A 16,442-nucleotide genomic window follows, 5' to 3' on the forward strand; every position below is an offset into this window, starting at 1 on the left:
ATAATAAACTGTTTTTTTAAACAAAAACTTATGATTATACAAAGTATGAGATGCTTGTGACTGCACAATGAGTCTTAAGCATATTGGTATTTTTAGCAAAATGTTCAGGTGGTATATACATGAAAAGATACACCTCCATATAAAGTTTATACATGCAGCTTCTTGGCAAAAGTGCCTTATTCCAGTTTCTCTCCCCATGAACACTCTGACAATCATCTTAAGTTTTTTCTGCAGCTCAGATTTTTTTGTGATTAATTCAGATGTCAAAAAGATCCTCGTGAACTTCCCAGAATAGGTTCATATTTTCTGATATTTTCTGATTCCGTTTAGTTTAACTTGTTCGGGGTAGTCACCAGCTGATTCCGAACCAACTCTGGTTGGTGACATACAACAAAATCAAAAGAGTAAAATTGAACAAGAGAAAGATGAAAAGATGAAAGTAAAAAACAAGAACCAACAGCAGATCCATCTAAACCTAGACGCAATTTGGCAGGGCCCTACCCCAAGTCCTGGGAGAATACATTTAAGCATTTCCATCAGCTTGGGAATCACACAGATATTGGGGGGGGGATCTCATTCCAGAGAGCAGATATCTCAAGACTAGGCATGCTTCCAGGCCCCAAAAGATGATATTTAAGTGGGGGGGACCCAGAGCATGCTAGCCATGCTGGATCAAATAGGTTGGGGTGATACCACAGGAGATAGGTGACTCTTCAAGTAGTCAGGCCCTATGCCATATAGAGTTTTATAGGTCATAACCAGCAGTGAAAGGCTGCACTTACCTTTGTATGCTGGGACGCCTCCAGGTGGGTGGTGAGTGTGGTCGCGGTTGCAGGCACATGGGCGGGGGTTGCACACATGTGTCTGGCGTGAGATTTGCTTCCTGCACAGGAAGCAAAATCTTGCACGAGGACACGCACGACCGTGAGGTTTTGGCGTTTTTCACCATTTTTTTTGTTTTTCCACTATCCGGCGGCATTCCCCCTCCCCCGGTCCAGGCAGCTGCCCATTACTGATAATCAGCACCTTTCATTGTATTTAGAATCATACCAGTTTTTCTGCCGGGCTCTCTGGTAGGAGCCTCCCGAAAATTCAAGGGTACAAATTGCAGACACACACACGTTTGAAAATTCAAAACAGTGTTCTTTATCACAAAATTCAAAATAAACTTAGCACTCTTTTTGTATTGCAAAGAGCACTCTTCCCAAAACAACCAGATAGTCTGTACAATTTCCCTTAAGCAGTCATTTAGTACTTAGCTAGCAGCGGTGAAGAAACTTCACACCCCTTCTTCTTCCAACGAAGTGAGACACACACACACGTTGCTCTGCTTTGGTTTCAAAGGCATGAAAAATAAACAAACAAAGTCCAGAAAACAGCAACATACGATTCCTGAAGAACTGCGATCAGATACTCTTTTACAACGGCCAAACCAAAATTTATAGCAGCAGCCCTAATTACTGGAGCCCCACCCAACCACAGGTGGCCTCATTTTTTCTTGTAATAATCCTTCAGTTGTTGTCTCTTATGCATCGCTCTACGCATGCGTGGATGTGTCATTAATTCTTGTTCAGAATCCAAGGATGATACAGATGATTGATCTCCTCCTGGGCTGTCTGCCAAACTCCCCTCTTCCCTGTCACTCACGCTTCCTTGGTCAGAGGAGGCTTCTCAGCAGTCAGGATTCAGGCCCGGCTACAGCACGGAAACTGCTTTGGTCGCGCTGATGGATGATCTCTGGCGGGCCCGGGACAGGGGTTTATCCTCTGTCCTGGTGCTTCTTGACCTCTCAGCGGCTTTCGATACCATCGACCATGGTATCCTTCTGCGCCGGCTGGAGGGGTTGGGAGTGGGAGGCACTGTCCTTCAGTGGTTCTCTTCCTACCTCTCTGGTCGGTTGCAGTCGGTGTTAGTGGGGGGTCAGAGGTCGACCTCTAGGTTACTCCCTTGTGGGGTGCCTCAGGGGTCGGTCCTCTCCCCCCTACTATTCAATATCTACATGAAACCGCTGGGTGAGATCATCCAAGGGCATGGTGTGAGGTATCATCAGTATGCAGATGATACCCAGCTTTACATCTCCACCCCTTGTCCAGTCGGCGAAGCAGTGGAAGTGATGTGCCGGTGCCTGGAGGCTGTTGGGGTCTGGATGGGTGTCAACAGACTCAAGCTCAACCCGGATAAGACGGAGTGGCTGTGGGTTTTGCCTCCCAAGGACAAATCCATCTGTCCGTCCATCACCCTGGGGGGGGAGTCACTAACCCCCTCAGAGAGGGTTCGCAACTTGGGCGTCCTCCTCGATCCACAGCTCACATTAGAGAAACATCTTTCAGCTGTGGCGAGGGGGGCGTTTGCCCAGGTTCGCCTGGTGCACCAGTTGCGGCCCTATTTGGACCGGGAGTCACTGCTCACAGTCACTCATGCCCTCATCACCTCGAGGCTCGACTACTGTAATGTCCTTCTACATGGGGCTACATTTGAAAAGTGTTCGGAAACTTCAGATCGTGCAGAATGCAGCTGCGAGAGCTATCATGGCCGTTCCTAAATTCGCCCATGTCACACCAACACTCCGCAGTCTGCACTGGTTGCCGATCAGTTTCCGGTCACAATTCAAAGTGTTGGTTATGACCTATAAAGCCCTTCATGGCACTGGACCAGAATATCTCCGGGACCGCCTTCTGCCGCACGAATCCCAGCGACCAGTTAGGTCCCACAAAGTTGGCCTTCTCCGGGTCCCGTCAACTAAACAATGTCGGTTGGCGGGGCCTAGGGGAAGAGCCTTCTCTGTGGCGGCCCTGACCCTTTGGAACCAACTCCCCCCAGATATCAGAGTTGCCCCCACCCTTCTAGCCTTTCGTAAGCTCCTTAAAACCCACCTCTGTTGTCAGGCATGGGGGAATTGACATGTTCCTTCTCCCTAGGCTTATAAAATTTATGTATGGTACGCTAGTGTGTATGATTGGTTTTAACTTGTGGGGTTTTTAAAATTAATTTAAATATTGGATTTGTTGTACATTGTGTTGCTGTTGCTGTGAGCCGCCCCGAGTCTGCGGAGAGGGGCGGCATACAAATCTGATTAAACTTAAACTTAAACTTCATCGGCAGATTCCATCGGGAGCAAAACAGGCCTGCGGCATGTGGATGTCTCCCCCACATCCACCTGCACATTCCTTGGGGCAGGAGCTGGGACAGAGCTAACCACAACAGCAGTAGTTCATGCAGCTCAGTGAGCAGAGGAAACGCAGGAACCTAGTGAGACAGGCCCATCATTGCTGGATTATGCTGCTGCACTCTAGACCAGTTGAATCTTCAAGGCAAATTCTATGCAGGACACATTGCAATACTTTTTTGTCCATGCACAGCCCATTGCAATAATAATTCAGTTTTTCATTTCTGGCATGTTTGTCAAGTCAGCATTTTGGCATGGATCCACTAGATTCAATTTTCAATTCAATTTATTAGATTTTTATGCCGCCCCTCTCCGAAGATTCGGGGCGGCTCACAACAATAATAAAAACAATATTCCACCGAAAACAAATTAATATTAAAAAGCACATAAAACCCTATCATATTTTAAAAAGCAAACAACATAGATATGGTACTAGAAGACAAAAAGGGGGTTTCCAAGTGTCCCTTATTTAAACAGATTATTCTCCTTTCTTGGGGAGTTTACACTGATATCCCTGTTACTCAACCCTCGAAAAACACTTTTCATACCGAAAATGGGTGAAATGTTACTGGTTGGGCTCAGTTTTGGTGTACCGGTAGCAGCACCCGCCCGTGATTCGGAGAACTGGTAGCGGCAGCAGGGCGAGGCTCTACCCACTCGCCCAGATGTTACCATTTTCTTGTGCATGCACACCCTCTGCATGTGCAGAGGGTGAAAACACGCACAACGGTGGTGGGCGAGCACACGCAGAGAAGGCACTTTTAAATCAGTAGGGAAGGTGTTGTGGTTAGCTCTGGCCCAGCTCCTGCCCCAAGGAATGTGCAGGTGGATGTGGGGGAGACATCCACATGCCGCAGGCCTGTTTTGCTCCCAATGGAATCTGCCAACGAAGCCTCCTCTGACCAAGGAAGCATGAGTGACAGGGAAGAGGGGGGTTTGGTAGACAGCCCAGGAGGAGATCAATCATCTGTATCATCCTTGGATTCTGAACAAGAATTAATGACACATCCACGCATGCGTAGAGTGATGCATAGGAGACAACAACTGAAGGACTATTACAAGAGAAAATGAGGCCACCTGTGGTTGGGTGGGGTTCCAGTAATTTGTGCTACAGATAAAAGTGCAGCTTGGTGTTTTAGCCTCATGGCAGTTTATCTGATTCATTGTTTCGTCAAGATCGTGGTTTTTGTGCTGTTCAAGATTGTGTGGGGACTCTCTGGACTTTAGAATTGGACTCAATTTCCCAGTTATTGGGTGAGCAATTGGATTGCATTGAACCTGTGCCTTGTGTGTACCAGAAAATCCCTTTGACATTTAAAAAGGGAGCTGTTTCTGTTTTTCTGTTTATAAAAACTTTTGGGTTTTCCTTTTATCGTGTGGTGTGTGTCTTCCTGGACTAATTACCCTGTAATTACGGGCGGTTGAAACACGCCGGCAGAACAGAAGGTAAGTAGATTTCACCGCCTTATGTTCTTACTTAACACGGATACTGCATTTCTTCCTGTTTTCCTTACCATTCTACATTCTTCCATTTATCTTTTGCATTGTCGTAGTTTATAGATTTACTTGTGTTCTCTCCCCCCCCCTGTCTCTCTCTCTCTCTCTCTACATTGTTTTAGGCATGGACCAACATGGTTCTGACAGTTCTTAATCAGATTCAATCCCTACCAGACCAGATCTTCATCGCTCTGCAACCAGCAGTATTTCCCTGCATCAGTCAGTTGACTTGCCATGTGACAGATATCCGGGTTCGTCAGGCTCTGAGAGAATGGCTGGGAAGAGTGGGGAGGGTTTATGACATCATTGTATAGAAGACTTTAGTTGCCTTATCAAAGAGAGACTGAACCCAAGGTATTTCGAAGAACATAAATAAAGTGAATTTGTTGAAAACGTTGTCCATAAAAAAAAAAAAATGGTAGGAGGATATACATCTTATACATCATATTTTTAAAGAGGGGGTAAAAAAGTATCTTTCACAAGAAGCTAGCAGTGAAGATTGTGGTGCGAAGAAAACAGCATGAAATGGACACAGTTATGTAATAGGCTTTCTCAAGATTGACTATTGAGAATGTAATGATTGCTGTAAGTACCGTCTTTCTGTTCCGTCTTAAATGAGACATCTGATCCTTAAGCCACCTAAATTTAAAACAACAGTACCAATGGACAGAGCAGCCCATTTATTCTAACCTTTATAAAACATCTTGGCAATGAAAACTTGGCCTCCAGGCTTAGGAAGTGACTGTATTTCAATGTGATTGTAACAGGTTTTCAGTCAGACCATCTTAGAAGTACCGCAGAGGCACCATGAATTATTTCATATTGCTATAAAGGTGTCTACAAATTGGTAGAATTGTCCAATTCGTTTGAGAAATAAGTTTAAGTCATTTTTCTCATTTTCGTGCAAACCCAAGACCAAAAATGTACGTATTTTCTCTGTTGTGTAAATTGCAAATGCTACTTAAAGTTTTCTGGTTCTGTATCTTTGCTCACCCCTTCACAGGGTGTTAACTAATGCTGGGAAGTGTGTCCCAGTTTTTCGGTTTTCAGGTTTCCATGTGTATTGCCTGGCTTCTCTGTCAGGACAAAACACTCTGAGAATGAGTCACGTGACTAGAATATGTGGAGTGTTTAAATCTGTAAAATAGATCGTTCGTTCTCTGAGATATTTAGTGATTTTTGTAGTTTTATGGCCAAGCAGAAATATCTTCCACACATCATTTTTTTCTTAAGCCAATCCGGGTGACATCCATTGCTGAAAATAAAGAAATGTAAGAAACGTTACGTTAATTAGGGGACAGATTGAGCCACCACATATCTATTTATTTACTACATTCATACAAAGTGTTTAAATGCTTCCTCTGTGTTTTCTTGCAGAGAGTAAAGGATAACTTTAAATATTAGTGTATAATTTAGTAGGCTATTTACAATGGAGATAAAACTACACGAGGAAGGGAAAATACGCAAGTTTATATAATATGGCCGTTATGTAAAAGGCAGTTTTTTTAGAAGGAGAAAGGGAGAAAATCAGTATCTAATTTGTGGGAAGCTGAAAAAATAGAGCTAGCTGGTGGAGATGTCTGTGAATGGAAGGGAAGAGTAGCCAGTTAAGAGTTAATTCCAGTAAGGGAACTTGGGAAAGACAGCTGTCACTTCATCTTGTCTTCATAATAGCATTTGCACCCTGACAACTTCTCACACTGAAATTGGCTACACTTGTCTTAATTCTGGATCGCCGAACATACAGAAGGCTCAGAAAACATGACAGTGTTTTCTGTCCCTAAAGTTGACTAAAACTCCATCAAGCTGCCCATTTGCTCTGTAATGATCATACAGAAATATAAACTCCAGATCCCCCTGAGAAGTTGCTCTGATGGGAAGCTATATGAAGGTGAGGTTGATTGGTAAAAAAATATAAACAAAGCTCTAATATCCTCTGGTGGTTTCTCAGCCAATTCAACACCATCTCTTTTCATATACAGTGGTACCTCTACCTAAGAACGCCTCTATTTACAAACTTTTCTAGATAACCAGGTGTTCAAGATTTTTTTGCCTCTTCTCAAGAACCATTTTCCACTTACAAACCCGAGCCTCCGAAACTGTAACCCGAAAAGACAGGGAGAAGCCTCCGTGGGGCCTCTCTAGGAATCTTCTGGGAGGAAACTGTAACTGGAAAAGGCAGAAAGAAGCCTCCTTGGGGCCTCTCTAGGAATCTCCTGGGAGGAAACTTCCTCCACCCTCCCTGTGGTTTCCCCAATCGCACACATTATTTGCTTTTACATTGACTCCTATGGAAAAATTGCTTTGTCTTACAAACATTTCTACTTAAGAACCTGGTCACAGAACGAATTAAGTTCATAAGTAGAGGTACCACTGTACTTAGACACATGTATGGATTGTACACATAAAATCATTTCTTATTGCTGACCATTTTTTCTATCCAGCTATTTTTCCTTATAGCTGTGACCAGGACTTCCTGATCTTGGTTGATAAGCAGAAGAAAGATAAGTTCTAAATATTGATCAAGATACAATGGATAGCAGAGGAGTTCATGGGGCAGATGGCAGGGGAGGCATGAGATTTTTTTCAGTGGGAAAATCAGTGACCCACAAGATCTGCAGAGATAGTGATGAAGCTCCTTTGGATCAGTTTGATGTGGAGCTGATGCCAGAGGAACTCAAGATACTGGTATGAAAGTGCCTACAGGCAGCTGGTGAAGAATGAATCCCAGCTACACCAATAAAGAGGAGCTCACCTTACTGCTAAAACTGAACAACCGGCAGTCATGTTTCACTGCTCCAAAAGCGACATGTAGTAAGTGGGCCCACGCACACTTTCCTTGTGTCTTACGTCAATGTGATCAAACTCTGCATCTGCCTTCTCTCTCTTTGTTAAGTCATTGTTGGAATATGGCCAAATGAGAGCAATAGCTCTTGTATCACCAAGTGTTAGAGGCACCAGAGAAGTGTTCCATGTGCCACATTGGGATACAATTGGGATCAATCTTATGAGCATTGCAGCGTTGCCTGTTGTGCTAGCCTTCATTTTCAACCATAGGCATCAAACTGATTGAGTGGAAGAGCCCGATATAGGATGCCTTGCAGCTTGCTTGAACAGCAAACAGTTCCTTTGCTTGCCTGCTTTCTCGTTCAGTTCACAGAAGACTTTGAATGTACAAGTCATGTCAGCTGCTGCTGAACTCTAGTGATTGTCTATTATGAATTATGGAATTCTTTGTCAGTGCTATGCCCTGAGATGATTGTTTGATTCTTCTATTTGTTCGTTCTTTAAGATTTAAATAATGCTGTGTTTCTATGGTTCTCTGTGAAGAGGGAATTGTTTTAGGGGAACATTTTCACGTGGTGTACACCTACATTGTTTGTTAGTGAGATCTTATACACGTGCTCTAGTTTGTCACTTCGCAGCATCCGTTGAACATGGTAACTTGAGCAGAGAGACAGAATCAACCTACTCAAGATTTTTTTCATCTACTCTCCTGAATGTTGGGGGGGGATTGTTTTGATTTCGTGTTGCTTTTCAGTTCTGTACTGTTGAGTATAAGTTACTTGTACATGCTGTGCGTGGAATGACAAAATGCTAACATTTTGTATATAAAAAGTGGAATAACAAAGTGTAACAAACTTGTAGGGCCATTATTACAAAAGCAGGCAACAATTTATTATTATTTATTTTGAAGAAAGGAAGTATTATACATTCCTGCCACTACCAAGAATGACTATTGATTGTAAACCATTTCAGTTGCTGCTATCACCACAAGGGCAAGCGGTAGATCCACAACAGTTCCTGCTGAAGTTCCTTTCACTTATTTATTTATTCAGGGTGACTGAAAGTATTTGGTAACTTGAAAATGTAAGTTAGCTGAAACTTCATCCAGACATAAAGAAAACCATTCACTGGAAAGAAACGGGAGAATGTGCCTCGTTCTGAGGATAGGTAGATAAGGGAGGAAACTAAAAGACTAGTTTGATATTTAATTGAAAATCACTGAGTGGAAAGAGAAGTTTTATTTTTCATGGTTTCCATGAAACTTCTGTAGACTCTTTATGGAAACACATGCTATAAAATTGGGAGGCACATTTTCCTGTGGCGCTTCTGACCTTGCAAACAAACCACAGGTGCACGTTTGTGGAGAGAGCCATTAGATTTCATCTGTGTGCCAACCAAGGGTGGGCTACTGCCCAGACTGGGGGGGACGGACAAAGTGGGGTAGCGAAAATGGAGCTCCACCCTAGAGCACCCAATTTGCACTGAAAGATGTTGACGGAAAATGCAGGGCGTCCTGCATAAGCCACGCCCACAGTGTAGTAGTAAAAATTTTGGTAGCTCTTCACTGGTGCCAACCTATCTGCTCTTTCTAAAATGACCCCGGAGTTCATGTTTGTGTTTTGATCCTACAAGGCCCTCCTGGGCCAGGGAAATGCACTTTTCCAGTAGTGCCTGCCAAATCAGGCAGTCATACACTTAGTGACTTGGTCTCCACACATCTCAGAATGAGGAACGGGCAGGGGAAAGGACATTCTTCAGGGCAGAAGCTTGCACCTATTTCACTATGCAAAGTTTGGGGTCGCAATTCTGGGATCTAAGGTGGAATTTGCACTTTCAAAGAATCAGAGGGCAGTCACAGAACACAGTCGCTTTGGATCAATTTCATTCGCCTATGTCCCATAGTGCAGAAGCGATTTATAGTGGACTCTGATTTCCATATTCTAAATATTCCCTCCCTAACAACAGCCCATGATTTGGAGGCAGAAGTAGGGAAAAAAACGCTGACAGCAGGGAGAGAAAATGTAGGCGTCAGAACTTTCACACAATGCTGTTATGTATAGGCAGAGTAGTTGTCTGCGATGGCAGCTGGCAAGTTTTGTTTTGTACCATAACATTCTGGGGGAGGAAAAAAATTACTCTTCCTTAGCTAAAGGGAACGTTGCTCTACCAAAATAAGAGAGGAACTTCAGTCTTCAAGCAATTTATTGATTAACCAGGTCCTGCAATTATTACTTTCCCCAGACAGATCCTATACCAGTGATGGCGAGCATTTTTTGCCTAGGCTGCCAAAAGGGTGTGTGCCCACACCCATAACGTAATTTATTTTAAAATTAGTTTTATTTTAATATTAGATTTGTCTCACTGTTATATTGTTTTTGTATTACTGTTGTGAGCCGCCCCGAGTCTTCGGAGTCTTCGGAGAGGGGCGGCATACAAATCTAATAAATAATAATAATGCCCTCCCCCTGTGCATGTGCACAACCCCTGCGCTCATCCCGCGCTGCCCCTACCCCTGCGCACAGGCCTGACTGAAGTCTCCGGACTTCCGGTAGATTTGTTGGGCTTTTTTCACTCTCGCCAGGATTCAGGAGGCTTTTCTGTATGGAGAGAGGGAAAATGGCTGAAAATCAGCTGGTCAGCACGCGTATGCGTGGCAGACCTAATATAGGGCAACGCCTCGCGTGCCCTCAGATATGACTGCGTGCCCCCTGTGGCACGTATTATTATTATTTTAATTATTATTATTTATTAGACTTGTATGCCGCCCCTCACTAAAGACTCGGGGCGTCTCACAGAACACCATACAAAAACAATATGTGTACAAATCTAATAATTAAAAACTATAAGCTAAAATCCCATTACATTAAAAAGCCGTCAATAACTCAATCACATCACTCAATGCCATCCTTATCCCATACCAAACAGTGAAATGCCAACCGCAAAGGAGCATTTTCTCTCTTATACCAAAGATCCAATTTGTTAAATAAAAAAAACCAAAACGGTAAAATAGCAATGGTTGCCAAATTTGGGCTTGTATCACTAGGTAGACATGAAAAGACACTAGGTAGACATGAAAGGAATCCAAATTACTCTTAGAGGGACAAAGATATTTGGGGTCCCTTTCCAGCCAACCTTTACTCTCGGAGGTACGTAATCTTGGGTCAAGATATGCAATTCTCTAAGCAATTCAGGACTCGGAAGAAGGTTGGGTATAAAGAACTATGACGCCAGGATGTATTGAGATCCTTAAAGAGCCCTCGCGGTTTGTTGTCTTTGGATTTGCTTTATAGTGGCCAATGAAAGCCTATAAGGAATATCTGTCGATGAAATGTCTGGATCCTGCCATAGCTTTCCTTGTGCTCTTAAAAATAGCTCTTCTAAACCAGGAGTCTTCAACCTGGGCAACTTTAAGACTTGTGGACTTCAACTCCCAGAGTTCCTCAGCCAGCTTTGCTGGCTGAGGAACTCTGGGAGTTGAGGTCCACAAGTCTTAAAGTTGCCCAGGTTGGAGACCTCTGCTAAACCCTCTTCTTCTATTGGTATATTTGGGGAGGGGAGAGGGAGGGAGATACCTGAACTATTTCTCTCATGTGTATGTTTCAGAACAGTTTGTTGTAAGCCACTTTGCAAAATGTATTTTGTGTATATTTTGTCCAGAGGGAATTCTTAAAGGAGGATATTTTAAAACGAATCATAATTATTTGTGTTGCTTGTGTTATAGAATAAAAGAAATCTGCAAACAAAAAGCAAAGCAAGCGTGGAGCTTTTATTTATTTAAATGAAATAAAATAATTTTACTTGGGAAGTTCAGTAGTACAGAACAAAAAACGCCACTGAATAAGATAATTAGTTGCATCTCCTTAATTCTGGAATGATTATCTCTTTTTTGTCATGTTAAGAAAAAGTGACTTGTATATCCACAGTTGTCATTTTGAAAATACGGCCATGCCAAATCTAAAGGTTAACAGAAAATTGTTGGCAAGTTATTTTTTTATTTTTTTTAATCCATCTTTAAAGAGTGTGTGAACATTTCAAGTGTGGGTGTTCCAACTGCCCTAATGAGCAATTTCATTTTCATTAATGACCCTGTCTGAGAGACTCCATATATGAACATAGCCCTCTTAATCCGTTTAGAGTCTTAGGCCTTCCAGTAGAGTGACCAGGACCACCCGCAATAAATGAAAATCCGTGAAGTAGGATTTTTTCTCTCTCTCTCTCCTCCCCACACACTGTCCCTCACTTTACCCCCTCTCTTTACCTCTCATCTCTGCCTCCGTCTCTCTCTCTCTCTCTCGGGAAATCCTCACGAGGGACTCCCGTAGGCTCCGCTCCGCAACCAATAGCAAAGCGACTCTTTGGCAGGGAGAAGACAGGCGCGACGCTGAGTTAGCCCCAGCCACACCCACCCCGCCGTCGCTGCCAGGACCAGCTAACTCAGCTGCAAGCCTTTAAAGCAGCCTACCCTCCATTCATTACTGCTCGGGTTAGGGGAGAAGGTCCGACTCGGGCAAAACCGCCGCCACCCATGCTCACTTCCAGGTCTTTCAGCAACCCGCAATGCACTGAAGCCGTGAAAGGTGAACCGCGAAGTGGCGAGGGATCACTGTATTGCGATAATTGAGCTGGTAAGAAATGTTTCAGGGAAGAAGTGGGCCTCCAAAATCTTTTCATCTGTGTTTCTTCTGGTGCTTGGCTGTGAATTCTCAGAAGATCCGACTTGGGACAGAACTAAAGGATCTCCCAGCTCTATCTATTGCCTGCAGGAGACAGGTCCTCAAAACCATCAGTGTCCTCTCACAGAAATGGCAACACTGGCAGCTGTCAGTCACTGGCATGGCAGCTATTTTGGCAGTCTTTTTTAGTCATCAAGTGCTGCACAGCAGACACTTTGACTTTACTTACTCTGTATGGCCCTGCAGTGCTATATAGTTATGCATTGACCAAGCCTAGAAGATGTTGCTAAAGGCCCATGTTATTGAACCTACAGCACGCAGAGATTGGTGAACCTATGCCACAGGTAGCACGCAAAGCCCTCTCTGCAGGCACACAAGCCATCACCCAGCTCAGCTCCATGACACATGCGTGCGTGCCTCCTGCCAGCCAGCTGATTTTCGGGTATCTGCAATGCACTCACGAAGAACAGAGCGCATGTGGGAGACGTGCATGTATGCATGGTGGTAGGGGAGACACGGGGAGTGTGGCACCCCCATTCGTGGCCTGGTTTTGATCCCAGGAGGCTGCAGGGCTGCCTGCTAGGCCCAAAATGGGGTGGGGGTTGGGGAGCATGAGGGGTCGCACAAGGGTGCAGAGGGAGCACAGGGGGATCATGCACATGTGCAGGAGACATGCACACATATGTGGGTGCGGCAGTAGCAGTGTATTAATGGATGGCACATTGGTAGTGATTGCTGCACGCGCACTGTGCTGTCCCCAGAGACAGAGATAGTTGGACTGTATTTAGGCAGGTTTTTTAAGATATTGCATTAGGGGAAATATAGTGAAATTGCACTCTGGGTAATGTAGTTTTACATGTGACCACATTTGTGTATTCCTATTGGCTCTGACTCGGGATGAGGGGTAATTGGAGAGAACATTCCAGAGGGTCTTTGTCTTCACTCACTAAGCCAGCCAGCATGTAGATGCTACACCTAGAGCCTGGGTCAATTCAACCTCTTTTTACCTGCACAATGGGAAAGATTATACTGCAGAAGAATCACATCATCACTGTGAGTTATTGTGAGAATGCCTGTAATAAAATGATCTGGGATATCTCGTTGTGCTGAGTTATCTGACTGGGAAAAGTTGATCTTATACCAGAACACGCACCTTCAGTTATCTTGTGTGCACACGCGTGCGTCCCAGCATATTTTTGCTTCTGTGTGTGTGCAGGAAGCAAAATCTTACAAGGGAGCAGGGCACAGGGGAATGTCACCCATGCATTACATTATGGGTGCCAGCAATGTGTGTGTGCACTATCGCATACGATTGCATCGATCGACCATGGTATCCTTCTGCACCGGTGGAGGGCTTGGGAGTGGGAGACACCATTTTACAGTGGTTCTGCTCCTACCTCTCTGGTCGGTCGCAGTTGGTGTTAGCGGGGGTTAGAGGTTGACTCCTAGGTCCCTCCCATGTGGGGTTCCTCAGGGGTCAGTTCTCTCCCCCCTGCTATTTAATATCTACATGAAACTGCTGGGTGAGATCATCTGGGGGCACGGGGTGAGTTACCATCAGTATGCTGAAGATACTCAGCTATGCATCTCCACCCCGTGTCCACTCAGTGAAGCAGTGGAAGTGATGTGTTTGGAGGCTGTTAGTGTCTCCAGGCTCAGACTCAACCCCCAAAAGACGGAGTGGCTGTGGGTTATGCCTCCCAGGGACACTCATCTGTCTGTCCATTACTGTGGGAGGGGAACGTCTGACCCCTTCAAAGGGTCCGCAACTTGGGCTTTCTCCTCGATCCACAGCTGACCTTGGACCATCATCTTTCATCTGTGGCAAAGGGGGCATTTGCCCAGGTTTGCCTGGTGCACCAGTTGTGGCCCTACCTGGACAGGGAGCCTCTACTCACAGTCACTCATTCCCTTATCATCTCAAGGTTCAACTACTGCAATGCTCTCTACATGGGGCTACCTTTGAAGAGTGTTTGGAAACTTCATATCGTGCAGAATGCAGCTGCGTGAGCAGTCATGGACCTCCCCAGACATGCCCATCTCTCTCCAACACTCCACAGACTGCATTGGTTGCCAATGGATTTCTGGACGCAATTCAAAGTGTTGGTAATGACCTACAAAGCCCTACATGGCATCAGGCCAGATTACCTGTGGGGCCGCCTTCTGCCATATGAATCCCAGCTACCGGTTAAGTCCCACAGAGTTGGCCTTCTCCAGATCCCATCAACCAGATAATGTCGCTTGGGGGGGGGCTGGGAGAAGAGCCTTCTCTGTGGAGGCCCTGACCCTCTGGAATCAGCTCCCCTCAGAGATTCACACTGCCCCCACCCTCCTTGCCTTCTGCAAGAGTCACTTATGTCACTTGGGGCAATTAGATCTAGACCCCCTGGCCAATAATTGTGATATATGGCTGCAATTTGAATTTGTTTGTTTGATTTTTAATGTATTGGGGGGTTTTAGCTTATGTAGTTTTTAATTAATTAGATTTGTCTCTGTATTCACTGTTTTATATTGTATGCTGTGATGATGACAATGATGATGATGATGATAACAATAACAAAAACAACAATAATAATAATACACGCATGTTTTTAGTATACAATAAAAAGGTTAGCCATCACTGCTATAAGACTTCCTTTTCCCTATTATCTGCATTGCTCTGATTACTTTAGTTGAGCTTGTTACGAAGTGACTTTGTAATCACTGGATAATAAATCTGACATTCCTGCCCAAGAAAGAAATGACAAGAAAATGTCCATTGTACCTATTAGGATTTATCAGATGATTTCTAGTGTAATGAGCTGAAGCTATTGATTACGAATAATGAAAACTGTCATCTAGTCCATTCCCATGATTGAACTGCAGTGGGGTGATCTTGATATGGCTGCACGGTGGTCCATTTCTGCATTAGAGGCTGGAACTAGAGAAGAAAGGTTTAAATTGTCTGTTCTTTATTGCTATGATCCTTTTATAGTGATGGAAATTTGCATTCTGATCATTGTTCTTTCTGCAGTAAAAGAATTCCATGCACTCTGACAAAACTCATGGCTAAGGCCTGGAAGCATAGAACATGCTGCCTAAGCAACACTTACGGTAACTATAGCCCCCAATTCCTCAGTATCATTCAGATGTTTTCTACTTGCCTAGAGGGGATGTAATGAATATGTTCTACAACCCACTTTAGTCCTTTCTACACTGCTCAAAAAAATAAAGGGAACACTCAAATAACACATCCTAGATCTGAATGAATGAAATATTCTCATTGAATACTTTGTTCTGTACAAAGTTGAATGCCTGACAACATGTGAAATTGATTGGCAATCAGTGTTGCTTCCTAAGTGGACAGTTTGATTTCACAGAAGTTTGATTTACTTTTGTTACTTGTGTTGTTTAAATGTTCCCTTTATTTTTTTGAGCAGTAGACAGTAGTTTACCCTATAAGCTATTCTCTCAATTCATGTCGGAATTATAAATGTGGGTGCATATGCATTGCTTGCCACGTGGCCATTGCCACACATTGCCAAAACCCCAGCTTCTGTGCATGCACAGAAAAACCAGATGCCGGCGCCAATGCCACTGCCAAGAGAGCCAGTTCGGGGGCGTGGCCAGCCAGCCAGCCATCACTGATGGTTTGGCAAGCGGGAGGAAATTCCCACTGCCAGTTCTAAAGAACCATTCAAAACTGACAGGAACCCACCTCTGGTGTAGCCAATCTCAACATCTCTGCTTGTCTCCAGAGAGATTTCACTGGCCTGGATCCTACGTCCAGCCACAAATTTCGTCCATTTTTCAAGAACAGCTTCAATTTTCCCTGAGTCCCTGAAATCTTGTATCATTGTATTGTTGCTAACTTTATGTTAGGCATAGGTGTAAAGTCCAAAGTGAGAGGTAATTTTAAATTTCATTTTAAAAAAAATATTCAGGGCGTGTGATTATCTCTTGTGAGTGTATGAGAGAGAAAGAAGTGAGGGATTAGGATTAGCGTATTTTGGTCATTTCGACCAAAAGTGAGTCAGAGTTCATAAATTATACCGTGACATTGTTTAATCACTATTCATTTACTGAACCACAGTTAGCTAATTTACATTGATAATGTGATAAACCATAGATCATAATTTACAACGCATGATAACTGCATGCAGTTTACTAAGCTAAAACCAGAGGGTCTCCGGGGTGTTTGTGTGTGGAAGCTGTTTTCACCCTCCCCAGGCCTTGAATTATGGGAGTGGGCACTCACACATGCACGATAGCATGTACATCTGCTCTTTCAGCACCCGATGAAAAAAAGCTTCACTATCACTGCCTTATATGATGGAATG

The 16,442-nt window shown here is 44.1% G+C and overlaps 1 protein-coding gene across 1 annotated transcript in view; it reads left to right on the plus strand.

The window, feature by feature from the left end:
- ARFGEF3 (ARFGEF family member 3) overlaps positions 1–11,182 on the plus strand; it is a 112,798-nt gene extending 101,616 nt beyond the window's left edge. Inside the window, exon 34 of the mRNA XM_070733582.1 lies at positions 4,786–11,182. Coding sequence (XP_070589683.1) covers positions 4,786–4,977 — 192 coding nt within the window. The 3' untranslated portion in view covers positions 4,978–11,182. The remainder of the gene's footprint in view (positions 1–4,785) is intronic.
- The last annotated feature ends 5,260 nt before the right edge of the window (positions 11,183–16,442 follow it).

This window comes from Erythrolamprus reginae, chromosome 1 (genome assembly GCF_031021105.1).
Source record: "Erythrolamprus reginae isolate rEryReg1 chromosome 1, rEryReg1.hap1, whole genome shotgun sequence".
Lineage (NCBI taxonomy): Eukaryota > Metazoa > Chordata > Lepidosauria > Squamata > Dipsadidae > Erythrolamprus > Erythrolamprus reginae.